This window comes from Tinamus guttatus, unplaced genomic scaffold (genome assembly GCF_059628265.1).
Source record: "Tinamus guttatus ecotype Peru unplaced genomic scaffold, ASM5962826v1 Tinamus_guttatus_pri_ptg000171l, whole genome shotgun sequence".
NCBI lineage: Eukaryota > Metazoa > Chordata > Aves > Tinamiformes > Tinamidae > Tinamus > Tinamus guttatus.
In genome coordinates this window covers 1,420,714-1,444,020 of record NW_028288705.1, presented here as the reverse complement: position 1 = coordinate 1,444,020, position 23,307 = coordinate 1,420,714, and the positions used below count along the sequence as shown (strand labels likewise).

The following is a 23,307-nucleotide window of genomic DNA, read 5'->3' as shown; positions in this document are numbered from 1 at the left end:
GAGCCCATGTAAGTTGTGTAAAACTCCCCTTCCCTTCAGATTTTTTTTCTAACTCAGAACACAGCATTAAAAAAACACTGCATATTAGTCTCATAGACAATATAATCATTTTTAAAATACTGCATATTTATTACACTATACAAACTATACTATGCTTGAGGTGCAAAGCACTGTCTGGCTTGCTACTTTGCCAGCTAAGAGAAAAGTAAATTTAGAACAAACTTGGCTGTAGCTGCCTAGGGTTCATCAGTGAATTTATTTTTCACTTCCTCAGCTTGTCATTCTTGAGTCTGTATCTACCAGCTCTGGATCTAGAAAACTTGCCTTTTCCTTCTGTGCTTTTTTTAAATAAGAATGTCTTCAAGTCAACCCGAGTTTATCCATCATTTTGGGGTGGACAGGCTGGAAAGACTGAGTAACTGCTGCCTGGGCATAGGGCTATGCAGTGTTTGCTTGTTTGCAAGGTAGTGCAGGACATACCCACTCTGCACCGAGGGAACCTTTGTCTTGCTGTGGCTTGAATGTGTTCTCAGTCAGCTGTTGTTCTTTCATGTCTGTGTTTAAACAGGGATGAGGAACAGACACTCTAAAAACTTCCCTCCTTCCTTGTCAGGAGCTGTCTCCATGCCAGCAATTAAATGGTGAGGCGATATTTGACCAGGGCCCACCTGATCATCTCCATGTGAGGAAGAACTTTCCTGCAAGGGTGACAGAGAGGCTGTGGAGTCTCCTTCTCTGGAGAGCTTCCAAACTCACCTGGATGCCACCCTGTGCCACGTGCTCTAGGTGTTCCTGCTGGAGCAGGGGGGTTGGACCAGATGATCTCCAGAGGTTCCTTCCAACCTCAACCATTCTGGGATTCTGTGAAGCGAGCAAGGGCACAGAGATAAAGAAAAATGCAGGTTAGAGAGCAGCACTGCTCTTCAGAAGCGTGACTTGTTGGACTACCATAGTCTATTTTGGGAAGCAGGTGCATCCATACCTAATCTGCAAGAGAGAAACTCATAGCCTGAGCAAATCCGCTTCCAAACTGGGCTTTGGATCCACATCCGAGGTTCATAACATAAGCGGGTTTGTGAGCGCAGGAGACTCTTTGAGTTAAACCACTGAAACTACCCTTGAAGGTTTCAAGCCCAGGCTAGCCCAGGCGCTAGATAATGACCTGGGTAATCACAGTAAACTACAAACAAACACTATTGTTTGACTGCGTGCACGGCGAGCTGCATTTTAAAGGCATATCAGAGAAGCTATGCTCTCAAGAGTAGAAACCCTGCTAATAGCAGCAAAACAAGTGACTTTTCACAAGCAAAATCAGTGATATTAGTGAAAAGACTGCAAGAATATAGAGCCTGTGCTAAAGCTTTTTTTGTTTGTTTGTTTAGCAATGGATGGCTCTTCCTGGGTGAAGGAAAATTACACCCCAATCCACAAAGCTACATGAGCAAAACATGAAACTGGGAAGCAGACCACAGTAAGGCCTGCAAGGAGGGCATTCCGGCGACTTCCTGGCCCCAAGCAAGCAGTAGTGTCCTTGCATGGAAGGCAGCCAGGAAGCAAGCACAGCAGCATGCAGGAGAGTGGCCATGCGAGGCTGGCGCCGTTCCAGGTTTGGTGCATGTGGTCAGATAAGTTTGGTCAGATGCATAGAATGGGCCTGAGTTAAGAAGCAGCTTGTGTAAAGTAACGCCCAGGTGGGTTTTGTTGTTAGTAACAAACAGGTCAAATAAGAGCCAGGCCGTTCAAATCCTTTTTTCCTTTATCTTCCTCTCCTCTAATGCAGAAGTGCCCCGAGGCCCAGCCGCAGCAGCAGCCGCAGCTCTGTCCGTGTGCCCCCGCGCCAAGGGCCAGGCCCTGCGCCGCGGGCGGCCTCGCTGCTCGCTCACATCTCCCCCAGGCCTCGGCTGCCCCAAACACGTTTCGGGGTGTTTCCATAGGAGCTTTTGGAAGAGCCTCTTTCACGAGAATGTGCTTGTGATTAAGGAGAACGCGACTGTGATTAACGTGGGACGCTGCACCCGCACGTGCCAAGGGCCTCCCTCCAACAGCAACTGATGGCTGCTAGACTGAATTAAAAAAAAAATGCAGTTTGCAGCTGGAACAGTGTCCGCCCAGTTTGCTTAAACAGGGCTCATGTTTAAACTGAGGCTTTCTCTGATCTAACTAAACGCTATCAGGTACTCCTGCAGAAGATGAGATCACTGGATTGTTTAATGTTCACCACTACAGATGAGTAAAGTGGGTACTTGTCACAATCTAGACACATACCTCACACCCCAGGTTAACAAAAGTAGGGGAAAATATGTTTTCTCGCTTAGTAATGTTCCCAAACAAAACCACCAGGATTCAGAAGAGTTTCCTCCAAAAGCATGGATTAAACAGAAAAATAGAGGAAAGAAAATGGATCTTAATTCCGTGTTCGATATTGGGCACTTCCAAGCAGAAGTGGAAGACGGTAGTTTTACATTTTTGCCACTGGGCTCCCTTTAGAAGGGGTGCCCTCCTGCTTTGGTTAATTCTGCTTGTGGCCGATTGAGCTGCTACTGCATCTCAATCCAATCCGGGCTGATGGACTCACAGTGTCTCCTAGGTGCCGTGCTGAGAATTTGGCTAAACATAAGCAAAGAATCCTCTGATGCGGGTTATTCCAGTTCTAGGTGCTTTCCTAGCAGCCTGTGCCTAACGCTTACAAGAACAGAGCTTACTGGAACCAAGTGTCTGTATGAGGAAGGTAAGAGCTCACGAGCAGCTATTAGAAACACATGTGGTGGACTTTCCCAGCCCACCTAATTTTACATCTTTCAAAACAAACAAAGCTGAATTTGGTATCTGCTTGATCAAGAGTGGTGGAAATGCTAAGAAGCTGCTAATCTCACACCCAAGCCACCCATAAACCCCTGGAGGTAGCTGAGCCCGGAGTGCGTGTCCCGCCGAGGCTGTAGTGAACCTGCTGTTCCGGGATTCCTGCACGAGGGCCCAGGGCTGGTCGGGAAAGCCGGAGCAGCCCCCATGAGGCCAGGACCACAGCTCCTGCACCCAGAAACGCGGCAGTGCCGCAGAGCTCACTGATGAACAGCAGCAATAGCATCGGTGAGCAGACCTGGATCCATCCAGCTCCCCGGACTTTGCGTTCCTACTCTTGCTTTGGGTCGTGCTCTCAATTCCTGCTTTCATTACTGTCTGTTCGAAACTGCCACCAGGAAGGCTGCATCCCTTTCTTATTTAGCAGAATGTGGGCTTCACCTGTGGGAAGATGTTTCTGGTGGTGGTACTCCACATACCAACACACCTTGCTGTTGGGATAGGCTTTGGCTTGAAAAGGAAGTATCAACTATTGATACGGTATCACTGGCATGAGGCTTTAAAAACATTTTTTTCTTACAAACTTACATACGACAGGAATGTGACCAAAACAACAAAATTATTCTGTATTTCTCTGAAGTGCCCTGACCCTGACTGGCGCGTAGGGTCATAGCGGGATGAAGGCCTTCACGGAAGCCCCGGGGCCTGGCAGAAAGCCCTGCGAGGCCACACGTGCCCCAGCCAAACTTCAGCATCCCGAAACACAGCTGGGGCATGACATCCATGGGGAAGTCATCGCTCAGAACCATACAGGCTTCTCACTCACTCCTTAAGGATCTATTACTTTATCTACTGCACAGTGTTTTATGTGCAGAATTAGCATCCTAGAAAGGCACTACTCCGTGTGTAGCAAGAATTGCGTGTACTATTTGCTGCCTTCTCAGAAACGTGGCCCAAATGTTCTCCTTTGGGGAAGCTCACAGAGTTGCATCTGCCCTTAATTAAGAGAAATCAGAATTTCAGACTCTTTCACTGGAAGATTATTTGGGAACACTGCCTTTTATCCCTGGAAAGGAATGACAACCCCTTTCCATATATATTTCATGAGAAGTCAACGCAGAGGTAAAAATAAATATGCAGAGCTGAAATGTAATCATTTTGGAAGATGCATTACAACATAGGCATAATCTGAATAAATACCAACTTCGGTCAATTCACACTTGTTGTATCACTTTTTTTTTTTCCCCAATAAAACATTTCAACTATACTTGCCCAGTATTATCAAGCACAAGGAAACAACTGTGCACATTGATGAAACAGGATCTGCTGTATTTGTGACAAATAGGTCAAAAGTTGAGTGTTACATGTCAGAAAATGTCCTCCCATCTCTTTAACCAAGCACAGTCAGCAGGGACTCAGGATTAGTGTATCTGGCAAAAGAGATAAGATTATCACCAAAGACTCATAAAATTCTGAACAGAAACTGGTTTTCTCCTAGCAGTTAATGAACTGGTAAGTGGAAATTGTGAAAGAAATCACAATTTAACTACAGATTGATTGGTCACAAGATGCTGTTGTCTGAGAAGAGGAAAAAGGACGTCCTAGCTACCAGCTTGTTAGGTCTTAGGCTGTATTAATGTAGAAAACTTCCTGCTAACTTACATTGCTGCTAATAAAAAACTTAAATTCTGAATTCAGAGGTGAGTAAATTCGGGTAAATAAACATGTTTTCAGGGTTCTGACAGCTTCTCAGATGTCACTTCTTTAGACCTTGAGCTTTATGCTTTAGAGGGATAACAAGCTTGTCCTGAAAATCCATCATTACACCATGCCTAGATTTAAAATATTTCTGGAATTTTCGCAAGGTCACATTTTTCTTGAAAAAAATCTTTATTTGTCCAATGGACAAGTCCAGACAAGCAACGGGTAACTGCCTGGGCAAGTCAGTTGTGATGGAAAATGAGCACACAGAGTTGTAGTACACAGTGTTCTCGCTACTACAGCGTATCTTTAAACACTGTCTGCAGCATTCTTGCTTTTACCAGCTGTTTTCATTGCTCAAATATCATTTCAAAACATCGCCACAGCCAAAGAGTAAACCCAGGAATCAAAGTGGAGTGAGACCGAAAACTAAATACTACTGCTTGAAGCGTGTAGATGCCAGAAATGAACTAATAAACAGAATAACATAAATACACTACACTTATACTCAGAACTACAGGGAGGGGGATGAGAAGATAAGTTCACAGACTGTCCAATTCTCCTTGGCCTCCCGCCACGCGCTGCAGGGGCTGGGCTGAGTTCCTGAAACGCTGCCGTGTCCGTGGGGAATTCAAAGACAGCTCGCAATTCTGCCAGCAACGAGGCTTTCTGATTATTTATTTATTTAGCTATTTACAAGTAGAGTGAGCCTCACCACCACCGGGCAACCCTCCAGAATCACCTCCGTAAGCAGCAACGTTTTACTTATTCACCAAAACCCGCGAGTTTAAGGGAGAGGCCGTAAGCCCGAACACCGTCCCCTGCCCCTTTCCCCGCCGCGGGCCGAGCGCGGCCCCGGCTCCCGGGCGCCGCCCGCCGCCTCCTGGGACGAGGGGGCTTCCCGCCGGTGACCGTTGGCGGCGGTTGGCGCGGCCGTTGGCGCGCCGCGAGGGGGCGCTGCGCGGGGCCGCGCGAGGGGGAACATGGCGGCGCGACGCGGGAGCTGCGGCGCGGAGCGGTAGAGCCCGCGGCCCTCCCGCCGCCGCCGCCAGCGGCCGGGGCAGGCGGCGCGGCTGGCGGTGCGTGCGGGGCCCGGCGCTGCCCGGGGACTGGGGCCGCTCGGGGCTGCGCGGTCGCTCCGGGCTCGCTGCGGGGGGGAAGGGAAGGGAGGCGAGGCCGAAGCGGCGGGCGCCCCGCCTCGGTGACGCCGCGGTGACTCGCCGGGTCGTGCTCAGACATGTCGCGCCGCGGCGGGCCGGGGAGCTAAGCCCCGGCTTGCCTGCCCCTCGCGGCGCTATATAAGGAGGCGGCGCCGCTGCCCGTGGGACGAGGCCGTCCGGATGAGCGGGGCCGCGCCGGGCAGGCGGGCAGCGCGGCCGCCGTGCGCGTAACATGTCGGCTTTGCCCTCTCGGCTGCAGGCAGATGTGCACTACCAAGATGTCCTCCCTCGTGGACGCCTCGCCTGTCACCGCTGCGGAGCAAGAGGCACTGGTCGGTAGCTCTGCCAGGCGCGCGAGGCTCTCCTGCTTTTTCTACCTTTTTATTTCTCTATCTGCCTATCTATTTATGCTATATATATTATATTTATATATATATATATATATCTGCTAATTAAGGGAGGCTGCTTTGCCCCAGCAGCGGCAGTGAGAGGAAGGCGGGAGGCCCGGTGCGGATGTGCTCTCTTTGGTGCTGTCGTTGCGATGTAAACCTTCCTCACCCGGAGAAGGGGGGCGGTTTAGGTTCTCCTTTCTGCAGAACTCTGATATTCAGGTTATGGAATCCCCGTCAAAAGGGCTTTCCAGCCTGATTTGATCGTGCTAAAGGCTTTGTGGCAGGAAAGGGAGCAGGCATTGGAACTACGGGCTTGTGGAAACTCTGCTTTGTGCAAAGCCTAACATTGGTTGTAAAAACGTTTTGAGCTGATCTTGTTGCCATAACTGTAGGATTTGAATTTGGCACTTTTTGCTGTCTTGGAACTTGGAAGCAAATGGCAGTAAGAGCCTTCATTTCTATTTAAGGCTGTGCACATCCTGGCCTTGCATGATAAAGTGACAGTTACGCTGCGCTGGCTCCATGCAGAACCTTTCCTTAGGATAGAGTGGGCCTGTTCAGAATGGCTTGGTGTGCCATGAGGAGTTAACTAACTGACTTTTGCAGAAGGCTAAAGCTTTAAAGTGCAATTTGATAAAGGAGCTTTCAAAAAGCAAAATTGTGGATCAGTTAACCATGGCATTCTTTTTTCTTACTGTATTTCTAAATACCCTAATGCGATGCTATGATAGGCAGTCGTGTCTGTGGGGAACAACTTCGTGCTTGCAGGCATTGGGAAGAGGGGACATGGGGGTGAAAAAGAGTCGCAGCCCATGCATCTGGTGTGGAGTCAGAGACCTGAAACTGTGTCTTGCCTTACTATGTTAAGCTGTCTTTACTATTTTATTCGTGTTTGTTTCCTTTATGAAACTGTGACATATCCTCCATTCCCTAAATAGTTCTAGCATTTAAAAGGGGTGAGCAGACATGTTCATCATTGTTTACATACTCGTTTGGTTTTTGCTTATGTGTGATTCTTGCAGCTAATTGCTTGTTAATGCACTAAGACTTCATGTTGATTTTAGCAGATTTTTGAGATGGAATATAGGGAAGGCCCTCTCTCTGCTTAGGCATTATTCTTTGCCTTTGTGATATTTTGTTTAGGCTTTCTTATAAATATTTTTGTAATAGTTTTTTTTTTCTTTTCCTATTTTAGATAATGTGTTATGTATTTTTAGTCTGTTCTTCGAATACTCTTGGTGTTGGCAGAGCGTTGGGACTAGGATATACTGCTCAGGGATTTCTCAGACAAGGATCCCCAGGCTTGTTTTTGGCAGCTGTGGCAGCCCCTGCAGCTTGTTCTTGTCTCCTGCACTACCCTAGCAGTGCAGCGAGTGGGGTCAGGATGCTGCCCGGGCCAGGAGAAATAAACTGTTCCCTCCACGGTTTTGGAAGCTGCTCATCGAACAGCCACCGAAATGACCCCGCTAGCACAGCCCCTAGGGAGGGGGAGGTAGGAGAGGTGGGAAGGGCTGCTAGGATGTACAGTGTATGAGAAACTTAGAAAGACTGGGTTTGTGCTATTTTCTTTTTAACTTCCAACTTTGTAAAGCCAAAAGCTTGGGTATGAGTAGTTTTTCATAGGTTTGGGCGCTTGTATATCAGATAAATACAGAAAGAAGAAACTCCTCTGTATACATAACACTGTATTTGTTGAACAAGTGCTGCCTTTCTTGTTCCCACCACAGGTTAAACCAAAGCCGTTATTGCTGAGGCTCCTGAGGTTAGCTGGCGCAGAAAAGGACACTTTTACCATGAAGGAGGTGAGAACTTTCAATCCGCAAAGATAGATTACACTAAATGCAGAAGGGTTCTTCTTTTGTTTTGGGTGAATGGGAGGGAGTAGTTCACATCTTGGATAGAAAGTACTGAGACAGGACATTGTTTTTACACTGCCTTGAGCCAGTTTCTCAAACTCTGCAGTTCATGGCTGTTTGTAGAATAGCACAGTACTTGGTGAACCAGAGATGAAAATTGCACCTCTGAGGGGGTCTCAGGCAATTGATGTGAGAAGAGCAAACATATCAATGAAGTTTGTCTGTCTTATAACAGCAAAGCATTCTGTGTTTAACACCTGTGTATTTGATTTGTTTTACAGGTAATATTCTATCTTGGCCAATATATTATGTCTAAACAATTATATGATGAAAAACAGCAGCATATTGTGCACTGTGCAAATGATCTCCTTGGGGATTTATTTGGAGTACCAAGCTTTTCAGTAAAGGAACACAGGTAAAATGGCATGCTTTTCTGAGAGCTCGGTGTGACCTAGTGCAGAACATAATGACTGTGTAGGGCAGTTTTAGTTCTCTGTGCCTCAAAAGATAATAAGATGTTTAGCTCTCTCATAGTTAATCACCTGGTCTGGTCGTCTTTTTTTTTTTTTTTTTTTTTCCTCTCCTTTTTAAACTGGAAACTTACTGAGCTAAGTTTGTGTTCATAACCAACACACTTCATGTGATCTGCAAGCTCACCTCACCTCAGACTCTGAGGTTTGAGATTTTTTTCCCTGATTCATTTGTAATGCAACAGCTACAAAGGAGTTGCAGAAACATGTGAAATTGGACTCCTGACTTGGCAACCTGTGTACAAACAAAGCAGGCTAAGTTTTAAAGTTGCACAGAGAATAATTATGTTTAATTCCAGTGTGTTCTCCCATGTAATAATCATGTCTTAACCCACTAAAAGCTACAATATTTTAGCCTTCCTTTGAATAGATTGCCCTGCTGCAGTGCTTATATGCCAGGTCTTTTGAGTCTTAACATAAATCAGTTTCATGCAAGTTTGCTTGTATTTCAAGACCTGTATAAGTTATTTGTGCAAGTTCCAGCAAGAATAATTTTGAATCAGCACTAGAGCTCAGAATTGCTGCTGATATATTAGGAGCTTCTTGCAAAATCATTTTAACGAGAGTTACGATCTTCTGTTTCCTGGCTTTTGAAGTGATTTTGAAAAATCAAGTATTTAGAAATTTCCTGAGGTGAGTAAACTCTTTTTCCCCTTTCTTTGGAAAGGGAGAAGGAGGGTTTTGTTTTTGTTGTTTAGGCTTTGTTTTTACAAGTGAAATAATAAAGCTGAGGAGAAGATCAGCAAGACAGAAAACTGTTTTTCACATTCCTCATGGAAATTAGTGTGCTTTTTGGGGCACTAAAGATAATAAATTCTAACATGGGCTTCTTTTTAGATAAATGTGCAGAGTATGTAAAAACACTACAGTAATTGACTTGCAACATCTCTTTTTTTTTTATCCCCATCTAAGGAGAGTATATTCAATGATTTCCAGAAATTTGGTAGCAATCAATCAACAAGGTAAGCTAGATCTGGACAGCCTGTGTGTGGGAGTATAGAAAAAGGGAAGGCACAAATGCCTAAGATAATGCACCTTACATGCAGTGAGCAGATAACATCTGTCCCTCCTTGATGAGCTGTATGAGTTTACACAGCACTGCCCAGAGTGACTGCAAGTAAAAGAAAAGAAAAGGAAACCAAGTCTATTGTGTTTTTTGTTTGTTTGTTTTTCTTCCAGGAAATAAAATTGAATCTGAACTGCATTTGGGTAATTTTGTGGGACATAAACCAGAGCAAGCATGGTCAGAGCTGAACACAAATGGGACTGAATTGACAAAATTGTTTGACTCTTTGGTTCTAAACCTTTCATAAGAACATAAAAAAAAAAAAAAAAAAAAAGGATTTGTAAGAAATACAAACTGAGCTGTTTGAGCTTGTGCTAGCAGTGAAGTCAGGCTAAACCTTTTTTTTTTTTTTTCCCTAGTGTTCTGTTTTTGTATTCAAATCTTTATGTGGAGCACCTTTAGAACAAGTCATAAGCTCAGCTACACCAGCTAAATCCAAGTCCTCTTTAAAAAAAAAGTGTATACTTTTAAAAAAAAAATAATAAAATAACGTAACAGATAGAACAAGTCCCAATTCTAATGAACTGCCTTTTCTAGAGTATAAAAATGTTCAATATAGCCATAGTTTTGGGTTAATACAAGAAGTGAGGGAAAAGAACAGAGGCCATTTTGTAAGATTATTTCTAAATCCATATTAAGCCTCCCTGTGTTTCTGATTATTCTTAAAGGTAAGTGCTCAGATGCTCAGTAGGGAAGACGCTTACTTTCTTGGTCTTCACTGTTATGTTTGCAGTGCTTAAACTAGTTCTGGCTATTTTCGGGAGGGAAAGATAGTTCATTACGCCTGGGTCTATGCTGGCAATGAGTCAATAAAAGAGAATTTTTCTTCCACTACTTATTTTATTTTACATCTGTGTTTCCATAAGACGATAGCTAGTAAAATACGCTTTAGAGTAGAGGAAATGTACAAAATATTTCCCACCTATCTTCTTTCTTGTCTGCAGACCTCTAGCTAATTCATATGCTTCATCTGTAGGCATTTATAATACAATCCTGACCTACTTTGTGATTGAGATTTCTTCCTCCTGTTCCATTTTTGTAATAGTACTTTACTATTTAGGTACTAGGTAAACTAGTAAACTAAGCTTTACCTAAAACTAGGTGAAGTTTTAAACGTACCTGAAGAGCATAGGAGCAGAGTTGTGGTTCGTTGGTTGTTTTTTTCAGTTGTTTTTTTAAAAAATGTGGATTGTTCATTCTGATTGGAACTGAATTTGAAAGTAGTGTGCAGTTATCTTCTCTCCCTTGCTTTTATTACTTTTTTTTTTCCTCGACCTGAGATGAGTGGGTTTTTTTTTGTTTTTTTTTGTTTTTGTTTTTTTTTTTACTGCTGTACTGTAATAGGATTTTGTACTTTTTTTTTGCAGACTCAACGCTTGCTGCCACACCTGAGGATGACGCCAGATTACAACTTGAAACAGAGAATGTTTTAAAGGTGATCTTTCATTTTGATATGTTCTCACATGTAAAATCAATTATGTTTCACACTGTACTGTCCATGGTTTAGACACAAAGTAGTCATGAACTTTTATATTCTTGCTTATGCAGTATTTTTCTTCATAGGAATCCATGCAAGACTTAGAAGAGAGGCAGACTTCACCAAACTTGGCTTCCCGTCCAACTACATCCTCTAGGAGGAGAACGCACAGTGAATCTGGTATGTGCAGATTTATGGCATGGAGCACTCAGTAGCATGTTCAGTTAGGGGAAAATATCTGTCTTGGTCATTTTGAAAGCTGACCACGTGTACTATTGCTGTTTCTCTGCTTATCTTAAAGAAAATGTTCAATCTGCTAGATAGGCAAAATTCTTTGCATTTCTGCAGCGCTGTCTCGCAGTTCAGATTTCTAGCACTATTAGTAAGATGATAAAAGAACAAGGCCTACTGGTGTGAACAAGTTTATCACTTGTGTCACTTCATGATGAGAACACTTTTGTTTATCAGTAGACTGATATAATCAAATTAATTTCAGTTCCTTCTGTAGACCACAAGATTTAAAATCTTTGTTGCTAGAGAGCAGCAGCAAATTTTTTATTTGCTAGAGAAAATAAATTTGCATCGGATTTTAATTGGTTATACAGAAGTGAAAGATGTTATCCCTAATTTCACTGGATGATTTTGGATATGTTTGGATTCCTGACATTCTTGAAATTTTTTTTTTTAAAAAGAAAAAGTCCACTGGCCACTTCTTACTCTTCTCTCCACTTCACTTTGCTGTGGTTAATTAATAATTACTGACAAGTGTATTTCCAAAATGTGTAGTGCTTATTCTGATAATTCACAAAAAAAGTTGGTCTGCATAAACCTGTACAACTTTAAATTTCTCGGTGCAAGTGTTCTCTACATTCCAGCTTACATATTACTTCGCAGTTTTTCACATCAGTTAGTTCTCATTGCTTGTTTTATTAGCTTCATGACTTGATACTTGTGAACACCAGGGCAATGATTAGATCTTCCTTAAGTTACTTGGAAACATTTTCAGTTCCTCAATTTTTGCGTAGTTTTTTTTTTCTTTTTCTTTTTTTTTTATTCATGAGTCATTTTTATATTAGTCAGCCCAAAAACTGTACTGCATTGCTGAGCCATTTGCACTAGATTGAAAGAACATTTTAATTTTGTAACTAAAACTGATGAAAGGATGGAAAAATCACAGTTAAACATCATAACCTGTGATATTTAGGCATGACCCAGAGCGCATAAGGCCCTGTGTTGTGCTTATTTATTTTAGGTTTGATTGTTAACTCTGTCTTTGCATCCATTTATGAGTTTGTTACAACCTTAAAAGTTCTTTTAATGTAGTGTTTTTATATACACTTTTTTTCTAATTTGTAGGAAATCTTCCTTTTAAACCACTATTCTTGTTAAATTGGCATGGTAGCGGCTCCCTTGGAGCCGCCTCTCTAGTGTGTAGAAACCCTGTGGTGGTGCATTATGAGTACAGCATGGAGCCATGGCACCTTAATGAGGACACCGATGGAGAGGAGCAGCCCTTGGGCCTGGGGGCACCAAGTTTGGTGGGGCTCTCAGGGCGGAAAAAAGAAAAGAGAGGGGCTGAGCCAAGAAGCACCAAGGGAAAGTAAGAGAAGTCTCAAAGTATGTACAAGTGTTTTGTTCTCTTTCCTTTTACAATGAAAGATTCAAGCCTCGGAGACTCATGGATTGTCAGGATGTGTTTTTGCAAGGCAAGGGAGAACTGGGCTATAGAGTGTGTGTGCAAAAGGCACCTGGAGGGGGCAGCAGGCTCTTACCAAAGTCTGTTGGACCGATTTGCTCGTCCTCTTCGGAAATTTTCACTCCACTGTGCTTATTACGTACTGGTTTTGCAATGTGTTTTAAATAGACTTATTTCTTGTCCAACTCTGTAAATACCAGTGGAGCTGAATTCAACCTAGTTACTGTTGAAATGCTGTCCTCCTCCTCCTTATGTTGCTGTACAGTGTTCTAAAATGTGGCATACTTAAAAGCACTGCTTTTCTGCCTTCAAATTAATAATATTTAATATTATTAAGCTGAAAGCAATGATCTTTGTAGTTAATTTTTTACACAGTATGTTAGTCCTGACGATTTTCCTGCTAGAGCATGATCGAGCCCATTCATATAAAGATTTGCTACAAAAGCCTTTTGAGAAAATGGTATTACATGAAGTGCAAATGATTAAATGATAGACTTACTGACGTATCTGGAACTAAGACTTAAATTATCTTGCCCAGTGTGAGATTCTTGTGTGTGTTTGACCTGCGAGCTAGTTGCTCATGTCTCCCTGCAGACTCTGCAAGGGACTGACAAGCCTCTGAAAGGACCTTTCTGTATTCTGCCTGCAGGGGGAGCTAGGACTATTGGGATCCTCACTGAGCTGCTTAAAGCTAGAAGGGGTTTAACCTAAGTGCTTTGTGTGAAATGGGGTAAAACACTTCCAATTGCTGTACTTTCTAAATATGGAAACCGTCATTTACAAGTTGTTTCAGGGGTTGATTGTCCTGTTAGTACACTGTATTCTTGAATGTGTTCCACATTTCTTGTGTTTCTCTCTGTTACTGTGCCTTCTTAAAATGAGCTTTCAGTGCCTTTACTTTTTCATAAAATAATACTGAAAAACAAATTTTCCTCAACTCCCAAATAAGTAAACTATATTTTAAGCTGCTGCTGGACAAGAATTGCATAGATGTTTTTGGATTAATAAAAACTCTTTAATGTGCCCAGAAGAAAATTCTTTAGATGATCCTCCTAGTGACAGAAGAAAACGACACAAGTCAGACAGCATTTCCTTGACCTTTGATGAAAGCCTGTCCTGGTGTGTAGTGAGTGGGCTGTGCCGTGACAGAAGCAATAGCAGCGATTCAACAGATTCTCCTTCCATAGCTGTAAGTCAACAACTGCTTTTTGTGGTGCAGCTATGTAGGGAGCACAGCTGTGGATGTGTGTGCCAGAACCCCGCGTTGGTAACTGAAACCAGCAGCGCCCTTAGCGGCATCTGAGAAGTGGGGCTGGGGAAGAAAAGAAACTGAAAGAGGAGTTGGTGGTGTGCAGCCTGTGGTGCTGTAGAGTCAGGTATTTCGTAGATGTTTTTTGACAAAGCTCAATGTAGAATGTGGACTCTGAATTCATTAAGAAAGTCAGGCAAGTAGATTTTTATTCATTGGGGTACTATTTAAAAAGTACTGCTTTATAATATAAAGTAAGCACTTTCTTAGATTGCTAAAAGAAAGGTATTTGTAGGGTTTTGTAACAGAACAGCATCTAGTTCTGGACGAGGGCTTGTTATAGCTCAACTTTGTTAACTGCACAGATTAACTGTTCAGATTATCTCTTGTTAGGCTAAGTAATAAAAACCTAAGTTAATTGTATTCCTAGTCAAATAACAGAATTTTGAATTGACAGAACTAATATAGTAGTTTTGCTTTTTGGTGTTTGTTAATTGCTTAACCACTGACTAAAATTTAAGAAAAACATAATAGTTAAAATTAAATGACACATTGCGAAAAAACATCATCATCTTCATGTGATTTGCCTTTTTAGGACAACTTTTATGAAAGAGAAGCAGTCTTTAAGCTGAATATAGATTGACTGCTGCTTGACAGCTTATCATAAAGCTTACAAAAAGGTTTCAGATCTAAAAGCTTTGATTATTTTTATCCAGGTATAATCAGATTGTCTCAAATGATGTTCTATCTAACAGCAGGTTTTCACATTTCTTCTGTAGCTAATTAAACTGCCTAGTTCAGTTTTATCTTACTAAGAGCCGTATTAGCAGAAATGGACCAGTGAGCCTGAATGTATATCTTCTTCCTCTTTATTTTTCAGGATCTTGATGCCTGCTCACTAAGTGAAAACTCTGATTGGTTTGATCATAGCTCTGTTTCAGACCAGTTCAGTGTAGAGTTTGAGGTTGAGTCTATTTATTCAGAAGATTATAGCCATAATGAAGAAGTACAGGAGCTCACAGATGAAGATGATGAGGTTTGTATTTGCCTTCCTTGATGGCTGGGTGAGCAGGAAAATTACTTGAATACTTCATGTTGAAAATCTGACAGATAGAAGCAGTAAGCAGTAATTCTTCAGGCTTATTACAGGACTCTGCATCTAGTCACTGATTAAGTTACACGCCTGTGCAGTTTGACCACAGTTAGATACTCACCATTCCAGTGTCCAGCACTGTGCAGTCAGGGACATATATGATCGTGGTATTTGGGAGTGGAAAAAGGGAACTGACTGCACTGATTTGCAGTGTCTTAGAGTCCTTCAGAGTTGTACTGAGAGTTAAGAGAGTGATTTAGAGGGGGAAAGAACTGAGGGTTTGGTTTTGTTTCCTTAACAGTGGTGTTAAGAGAGTGTTTCTTGCTGCTGCTGCCTTTCCCAATCACAGCTGGCATGAACTGTATAAGAAAGTTGTCCCCGTTGTCTGTCTAGTCAGTGTTTGTCAAACTGTATGGCCCAAGTGTGAAAAGATACTTTTTTCCAAACCTTGCTATCAGATTTAATCAGCAATTATTTTCTAGTCTTTATTAATATGAAACATATCACTTTTGATCAAAAGCGATTATCAAAAAATAGCTTTTGAAATTGAATGCCGAAAAAAGTGCTTCAGAGCTTAGAGTGATTTTATTTTTTAATTTTTTTTTTATCAGGTATATCAGTTGACTATTTATCAAGATGAAGAAAGTGATGCTGATTCATTTGACGAAGATCCAGAGATTTCCCTAGCTGTGAGTAAATCCTTGGTCTGCAAAGCACCGTAAATCAGGTCAATGGACAGAGCAGGTCAAGACTATAAGTGAAATCTGTGGTTAACCATGATTTTCTTAAATGCTAAATTAGGGTTTTTTTCTTGCATATTTGAAAGTTCCCAGCTAATATTTTGATTACCACCATGCGAACATGAATATTTAAAAAAGATTTAAAATAAATTCCTAATCCAGTTTAGAAAAACAAAGAGTTACCAGGTAATTGGAAGAAAATTATTTAGAACCTAAGGTTGAATTGTTATGCAAAATGGAAAGGAAGTGGTCTTCAAAATACTGTGTGTGTTGAAAAAGCTTTTATCATAAACCGGAGTATCTTATTTTACTGTCCATCCTGAATCGGTAGTATAGAGATGGGAAGGCAGATCTTTCACAAGTAGTTTTCAGAAGAGTAAAATTAGTAGGTCTTGAGGCTCTTTTAATTCTGTGAGGCAGTTCTTGATTGTGGGGAGAAATGCAGGTGCATGGCACTTGGAACTATAAATATGTAGGCAGCTGTAAATAAAATATACCCTCACTCCAGTTGCAAAAAAGTTATTTTGTGTCTTGAAGGTTAGCTGGAGTTCTTAAATGTAATGTTGAATATATAATGTATGTTTTAGTTTATAGTTGCTTTAGTTGCTTTTCCCTGTTGAAGCTGGAATAAAGCTGCTGTGCAAAACTATGTGAAATGTTCCAGTCCCTTGACGCTCTGCGGGACTCCACTATGTAAAATGCAGGGCCAGACCCCACTTAAAAACACAGCACTCCTTTTTAGGATTTGAAGTTGGTGCCTTAAGCTTTGGATGCCGCTGTTGTTTTTCAAGACTGCAACCAAAAAGTGGTTCAAGTCTTCCAAATAAGAGCTTTTTGTTCTCTTTTTCTTTTTTCCTTCTTAGAAGTCACTTCTTTTTTCCTTGTTACAAAAAAACACAAAAAAGGCATTTTAGTGGTACTGTGGGTGTCTCTGGTGGCGCCCATGGAGGAAACTGTGAGCCGGTGCCACTGCCCTCTGAAGTGGCTGCTGTTTGGTGTCCCAGAGTGCCCTCGCCCGGCCGCTTGGCAGAGCAGCATCCCTGGAAATAAACACCCGGCAACTGCTCAGCATCGCCCGCGTTCGAGGCCCTTCCTCCAAGCAGAGGGCTGCTGGTCAGCTAAGAAAGAGTTTCCAATTCATAACTCACCCCTGAAAATAATGGAAATGGTAGCGGTTTTGCCAGAAAAGCTCTTCCTGAGGTTCTCTGCTGATTCCTGTGGTCTGGATTCTTCAGTTTTGGCCAAGGAATAATAATAAATCTGTATTATTATCTCACATGTCTACTGCAAGGAGGAAAAAAATCAGTATCTTCTAAAAATAAGTCTGTTCTATTCCAGACTCTCAAAACTGAAATTTTAAACTATAAACAAGTGGAGAGGTCGGCATGGTTTATTATTTTGGCAGCAGTAGTTTTTCTGTAATCTCCAGCTGCTTGGACTGTGAAAGTTCCAAGCAGCTAAACTGTCTCAACCTCTGTTTGGCTCCAGGATTACTGGAAGTGCCCCCAGTGCAGTGAGATGAACCCTCCACTCCCGCGCCACTGCCACAGGTGCTGGGCCCTTCGTGAGGACTGGCTGCCCGAGGAAAAGAGTGATAAATCGGAGAAAGGTAAATTGGAGGGTTCTTTGCCCTTGGAGTCTGAAGAAGGTTTTGATGTTCCTGACTGCAAGAAAGTGAAAATGACTGAAGATAAAGAGGCGGCTTTGGAGGAAAGCGATGATAAAGCGGTGCAAACCTGTGAGTCCCAGGAGAGCGAGGACTATTCGCAGCCATCCACGTCTAGCAGCATGTTTTGTAGCAGTCAGGAGGACTTCAAGGAACCTGAGAAGAGAGACGGTCAGGACAAGGAGGACAGCACGGAGTCCACCCTGCCTGTCACCAGCATCGAGCCCTGTGTCATATGCCAGAGCAGGCCCAAGAACGGCTGCATAGTACATGGCAGAACAGGGCACCTGATGTCGTGTTTCACGTGCGCGAGGAAACTGAAGAAGAGGAACAAACCGTGCCCCGTGTGCAGGCAGCCCATACAGATGATCGTGCTCACTTACTTCAGTTAGAGGATACCAAGGGCAGAGCAGCCAAATGAGCTTCGCAGACTGGTGCAACACTGAGAAAGTAAGAAACTATTTTTGTATTCGTACTGGAATCTTAATATTTTGTGTGTCTTTAGTGTGGCTGTCATTAAAATAAATATTGCACTGGAATTGATAAAGTTTAGCCTAATACCTGTCAATTTGAAGATTTTAAATCCTCCTGAGTAGAAGTACCCATTTCCTGTAAACTGTTTGCCTTTTCAAGTGTTTTTTGTTGCAGATAGTCCCATTTGCATTACTGGGTTAAATACACACTTCAAAAACAAATCTGGTGGTTATGAGGGGAGGTATATTTTTGAAGAGTTTGTAATCATGATTCCTCATCTAAAGAAGACAGAAGACTCTTGAGACTTCAGTATCTGTTGCATGGTGAAGACACTTGGCAAAAACAAGAACTCTGATAAGTCAGTAAAATAAATAAATAGTCTGAGTTCCCTCATTCCCAAGACTTAAATTCCCCCTAGTAGTCAAATTATTGGGAAGATGATGAGGAAATGAGGGAAGAGGTAATAGGAAAGAATTTAAGGATTTGGAAACAGAGTGAAAAGCAGTGTCTTTATAATTTGTAAAGGAGAGTGTTGTATGAATGTCTCAAGAGAAGTCATTGACTTAAATTCAGTCACAGTTACCTCTTAAAAATCCTGCGCAACAGATCCTGAAGATATTGTGAGATTTGGTGGTCTATGCTGTGCTCAGATTATTTTAGCTGAATGTGTAAGACTTGAAACAGGCAGGGGATTTGAACAATTACCTATATAATAAATTGCCCAAACCAGGCAAAATCGGGGGAGATTTGTATTTTTTCTGTGGTGGTTTGACTTGAGCAGTATGTCATGCAGCTTGAGCCCGACACCACTTGAATAACAATAAAGTTTAAAAAGTCCCCACTAGTTGCAAAACCAAATAAATCTATTTCAGGTAGATATTTTTTAGGTTTAGTAATCTTTCTTACTTACCTTCTTTTTATCTGTATCGCAATTTTGAAAATGTGTTGCCAATTTTTTTGGTTAATTTAAATATTCAAAGCTGTTAGTATTGAAGTTTCTCTCACTTGGTTTGATGCTTAAAAGTTCTTAACTGTTGTCATTGTGCTTGTCAAAAACTTTGTAAAACTTCAGCTGTGCCTTTCTTAGGAAGCTCACTAAGTTCTGTTGGGCATTCAGAGGAGGCAGTATATGTGTTTGTGTGCTAAAATAACCTTGGGATGTGTTTGGATTGGATTTGAATTGGATTTTAGTAGATAGTTAGTGGATAGTTTCTGCACTCCTGAGGTGTTTTTTGTCCCTTTGAGAGACTCATTTGAAGAAAAGAATTGCACATTCTAAAGCTTTTTATTTCAGAGGGGTTGCGAGTAGCTTGTGCAGTGGGGACGACCGCGGCTTTGGAATCCGGACCGGCTTTGGAGTCCGGGACCGGAGGCGCCACCCAAACGCAGAACTCCCCCAAGGCTGGGTTAAACAGCTGCCCTAGCTTAAAATACCCCTGTGGAGCAGTTGATACCTGGGTCCTAGTACCAAGATTTGCTGCAGTAGCTGCTCTAGGGTCAGAGCTGAAATAGTCCAGAGTGAGGTCAATTAGTACCTGTAAATTAGGAGCAAACCACGCTGAATACAAGGGAGCACCCAGGCAAATGGCAAATACAGGACCTAGAAGCTGTAGGTTAAAAAGTTGTGAGATACCTGGGTCTGTCTGTACTCTTTCCCCATATAGCGAAGCTTCCTTTTTCCACGAGAAGATTCTGTTGCCTCTCAAGTCTAATCACAATTGATTTTAACTAAGCAAACCATGAAACCCAGTTGCGGTTGCTCCTTCAATCTCTTGCTCTTTGCCCTTGTAGCGTGACAGCGTGAGGGCTTCGGTCCCCGCTGTGCTGGGTCCTAACAGTCCCCGTCCCACACGGGGAGGCCCTTGGGCCGGCGCGGCCATGCGCGCTGCGTGGGACGCTCAGTCTGACGCTCCCATGCACGGAGCCTCACGCTGCAGGTAACAAAAGGGGGGGAAGGAAAAGGAGCACGTGGGCCCAAGGGGCTGCCCTTGTGTCATCCGACCGCCTGCCTCTCTTCCCGAGGGAGCAGCCATGGAAATGCTATGCCCCGTGCAGTGCTGTGGAAATGGGAAGCTCCTTGGATCAGCAGCCTGATGCTGAATTCCCTTCTTGGCCTTAACAATTTTTGACTCTATTTAGTGTGAGGTGACTTTTTTTTTCCCCACTCTGCTTTACAGAGGAGGAGATGAGAAGGTCGGAGCTGGGGTTTAGGCACCCAGTGGCAGCAGCCAGAACCTTCTGAATCCGACTCTGTGACCTGTACTTGGCCCTCTGTAAATATTAGGGGTGCAGAAGAAAAGCCGGAAGGGCTCCCGGCAAGGAGCCTTGCTGTGGATCACCCTGGTTTTTGGACAGATAAGCGATTAGTTGTCCTCAAGAGTAGCCAAATCAGCACTCATCAGCAGTTCACACTTGTACTTAGGGAGCCCTCTTGATTGTTATTTAATACCCTAGACATCTTAATCTTTAATTTATTGCAGTTTGTACATACTCCTGTGCATACGTTGGGTGTTTTGAGCTTTAATTTATTGAATTAGCCTGTATATGCATATACGTTAACCTGTATATACAAAAATATGTATACGTCATAAAACACAGCTATAAAAAGAATACTTACGTAATTGCAGCATTAAAAATAAAAAGGAGGCTGTAACGTGAATTAAGATGGGCATAAAGATGCTTAAGGGCTTTTATTTTTTTTCCCCCTAATACAACAAATTATAACTGTGCAAGATGACTTATTAAATGGCAGTAGAGGTGGATGCTGCCGCAGTGTCAGTGTAGTGTAAATGTTTTGGTGCTGTTTTCCTTGGCAATGCGTTTGCGTCGCCAGCACAGCCACGCAGCCACCTTGCTGTTGCTCTGCTCGCGACGCTGGAATTCCCTATCTGGAAACAAGGCAGGAAGAGGCGACCTGGGCTTGTCTGGAGGGAGATTTTCTTTTGCCCTGGCTGTGCAACTCAGCAGCAACAGGCAAATGTGAACGAAATGCAGCGTCCCTCCCTTGCAGTCCTGGCCTTAGCCTCTTCCTTGGCGCACATCAGGTAGACACTGCTGACACCCGGCTACCACCACACGTTGTGGTGGCTCTCGAGGGTTCAGCAGGGCCACTGCTTGGTTCTCACAATGTAGATTTCTTCTAGGATAGAAATTCAGCTCATGAACCAAGAAAGCAAAGTGCAGAGCACTTGAGACAGAAGGCAAAATTAGCAAAATTACTTTGTTCTAGAAAGTTTAACCTTTCACGGAAGGTTAGAAATGTGGAATACTGTAATATTTGAAGATATTTTCATATTGAATTTTCACTTTGAATTTCCCAGTTTACAGAAACTTTATGCTTTTATCCTTTAGATGCGGCACAGCTGAAACATAAGTAGCTGGGACACTGCTTCTAGTTAACACTGGCAGCAAGGATTGCGCTTTTGAGGAATATTGTGTATCCGGATCACTGGTTAGCAGCCCGGAACAAGTGTGCGCCAGGCCCCGTCCCCCAGGGACTACGGCCACCGTGTCCCTTGGCAGGTTGGCTTAGAAAGGCCGAAGGTTTACATAGTGCTGTGGTGAAAGAAGTTGACTGGTTTTTGTTTCATTTTTATCATTGGGTTCTTTTTGTTTGTTTGTTTTTTTAGTCTAACTTGAAGGAAAGCTAATTCAGGTCCTTGCAGACAGCATCAGCCTGAGCTTGTTTCAGAATAGCTCGTTATTGCAGGCAAGGGGTTAGAAAATCCCTAAGTGCAGTCGAAAGGGGATGCGCCTGGCCCCGCATCAGGCGCTGGGGGTCACACACGGCACCGCCTGTTGTACCCCCAACTACAGGGAAGGTTCTCCCTCCCGCTCTGGTGTACTTCATAGCTTAGAGGTGTTGCAAAGTATAAATTAAAAATAATATTAAAATCTTAATAAGGTTCAGTACTTACTAAAAATGAAAACTTGTTGCTTTTAGCTGATGGTCTCTTTTTTAATTAGTACAAGCACAACAGACTTATCATCAAAGTATTTATTGTACATGTACAATTGGTTAAAATGTGTTATCACTCCCCTTTTTCTTTTGTAAACTTTGCTTTAAATTGAACTGCCTGGCTGTAAGGGAGGGCTCTCATTTTCATGCTGAATTACGGGCAATCAGCACCATGATTACGGAGATCCTACAATATGCAATAGCTTTTCCCAAAGCGGAGCCTTGCACTGCTGCCGAGTACATGGGGGGGAGCGATGCTTAGTAGTGAACTAAGGTGATGATCCAGCTGTGCCGCGCTGCAGCTGTGCACACCCTTCCTGAAGGGCTCCCCCTCCTGCACTCCTCCTGGCAGCCCTCGTGGGTAGTGATCACCCAGTCCCCATTCAAGCAAAACCAGCCCTCGTCTGCGTGGAATAGAGAGCCCTTCAAGGGAAGAGTTTTCATGTGCATTGCGTTTGTGTCCTTCGGTTTTAGTGTTTTCCTTTTCTGATGAACCAAAATGTTATGTTCAACGGGTGTCAATAAAAACATTCTTTTATATATATATATTTATATATATATATATACACACACACACACACTCCTTGGTTTTATTTTTTTTAAGCACTTAAATATTTAACTGTTGGAATTTCTCCTGCTTTACTGTCATGCAGGTTTTTGTTCCACTGAATTGAAGTGCAGGCTCTTCCAATGCCCTTCAGCTGCGTGGGCACCGCTGGCTCCCCCAGTTCTTGTTCTGGGGGATTTTAACCTGAAGGACTCAGATTTGGTAGCCCAGATGGTTCTGATCCTGTCGCTTAAAGCAAAACCCAAGTGATGCAACTTTCTACCCTGTCACAAGCTACATGCAACCCAGCAACGGCACAGGACTGCCTGGGCACCATGCTCTCGTGTGAGACATTCTTAAATTAGGAAAAACTACCACCAGATAAAGCTTTAAAACAAACACCCAGGACCGTGTGAACCGTTACTGATTCTTCAAAGTGCCCTAAAAATGACTTGCAAAAGCTGAGCCCAAAGGCACCTCGTTAAGTCTGCATGTAGCACCCTGCAACTCCCAAACAGGGTCCCGGTGCTTGGTACCCAGCCCGGCCTTTGCAAACGGCTCCGCTCGGCTCCTGGCTGAAGGGGGCGCACAGCAGCCAAAGAACCCACTGAAATCATCAGTCGGATCTCAAAGGTGCTCGATTAATAATGCTCTGGAGGAGCTTGGGGGCTGCGGGTGCCGCTTCCCACAGTCTTTCACTAGCTCTGTCTCAGAGAAGTAACGGTTAAGGGGAGGTGTCCGTGGCTGCCACGCCTGGCAGCAGGGATGGGGATGGAGCTCCTGCCCTTTGGAACTCTGCGTTTCCACCTCCTTTTACAGCTGCTGCTGCTCTTTGCACCTCATTGCCGCCCGGTGCGGCGCCTGGGCGTCGATAAGGAACCAGCCGCGCAGCCCTGGTGCCCG

At 43.2% G+C, this 23,307-nt stretch overlaps 1 protein-coding gene across 1 annotated transcript; it reads left to right on the top strand.

Moving 5' to 3' along the window:
• The first annotated feature begins 5,877 nt into the window (after window positions 1-5,877).
• On the top strand, window positions 5,878-17,837 carry MDM2 (MDM2 proto-oncogene). The gene is made up of 10 exons (XM_010221700.2): window positions 5,878-5,992; window positions 7,780-7,854; window positions 8,190-8,323; window positions 9,351-9,400; window positions 10,872-10,939; window positions 11,068-11,161; window positions 13,706-13,866; window positions 14,807-14,962; window positions 15,631-15,708; window positions 17,248-17,837. The coding sequence occupies exons 1-10, from the start codon at window positions 5,924-5,926 to the stop codon at window positions 17,815-17,817; spliced, it is 1,455 nt and encodes a 484-aa protein (XP_010220002.2). The 5' UTR covers window positions 5,878-5,923; the 3' UTR covers window positions 17,818-17,837.
• The last annotated feature ends 5,470 nt before the right edge of the window (window positions 17,838-23,307 follow it).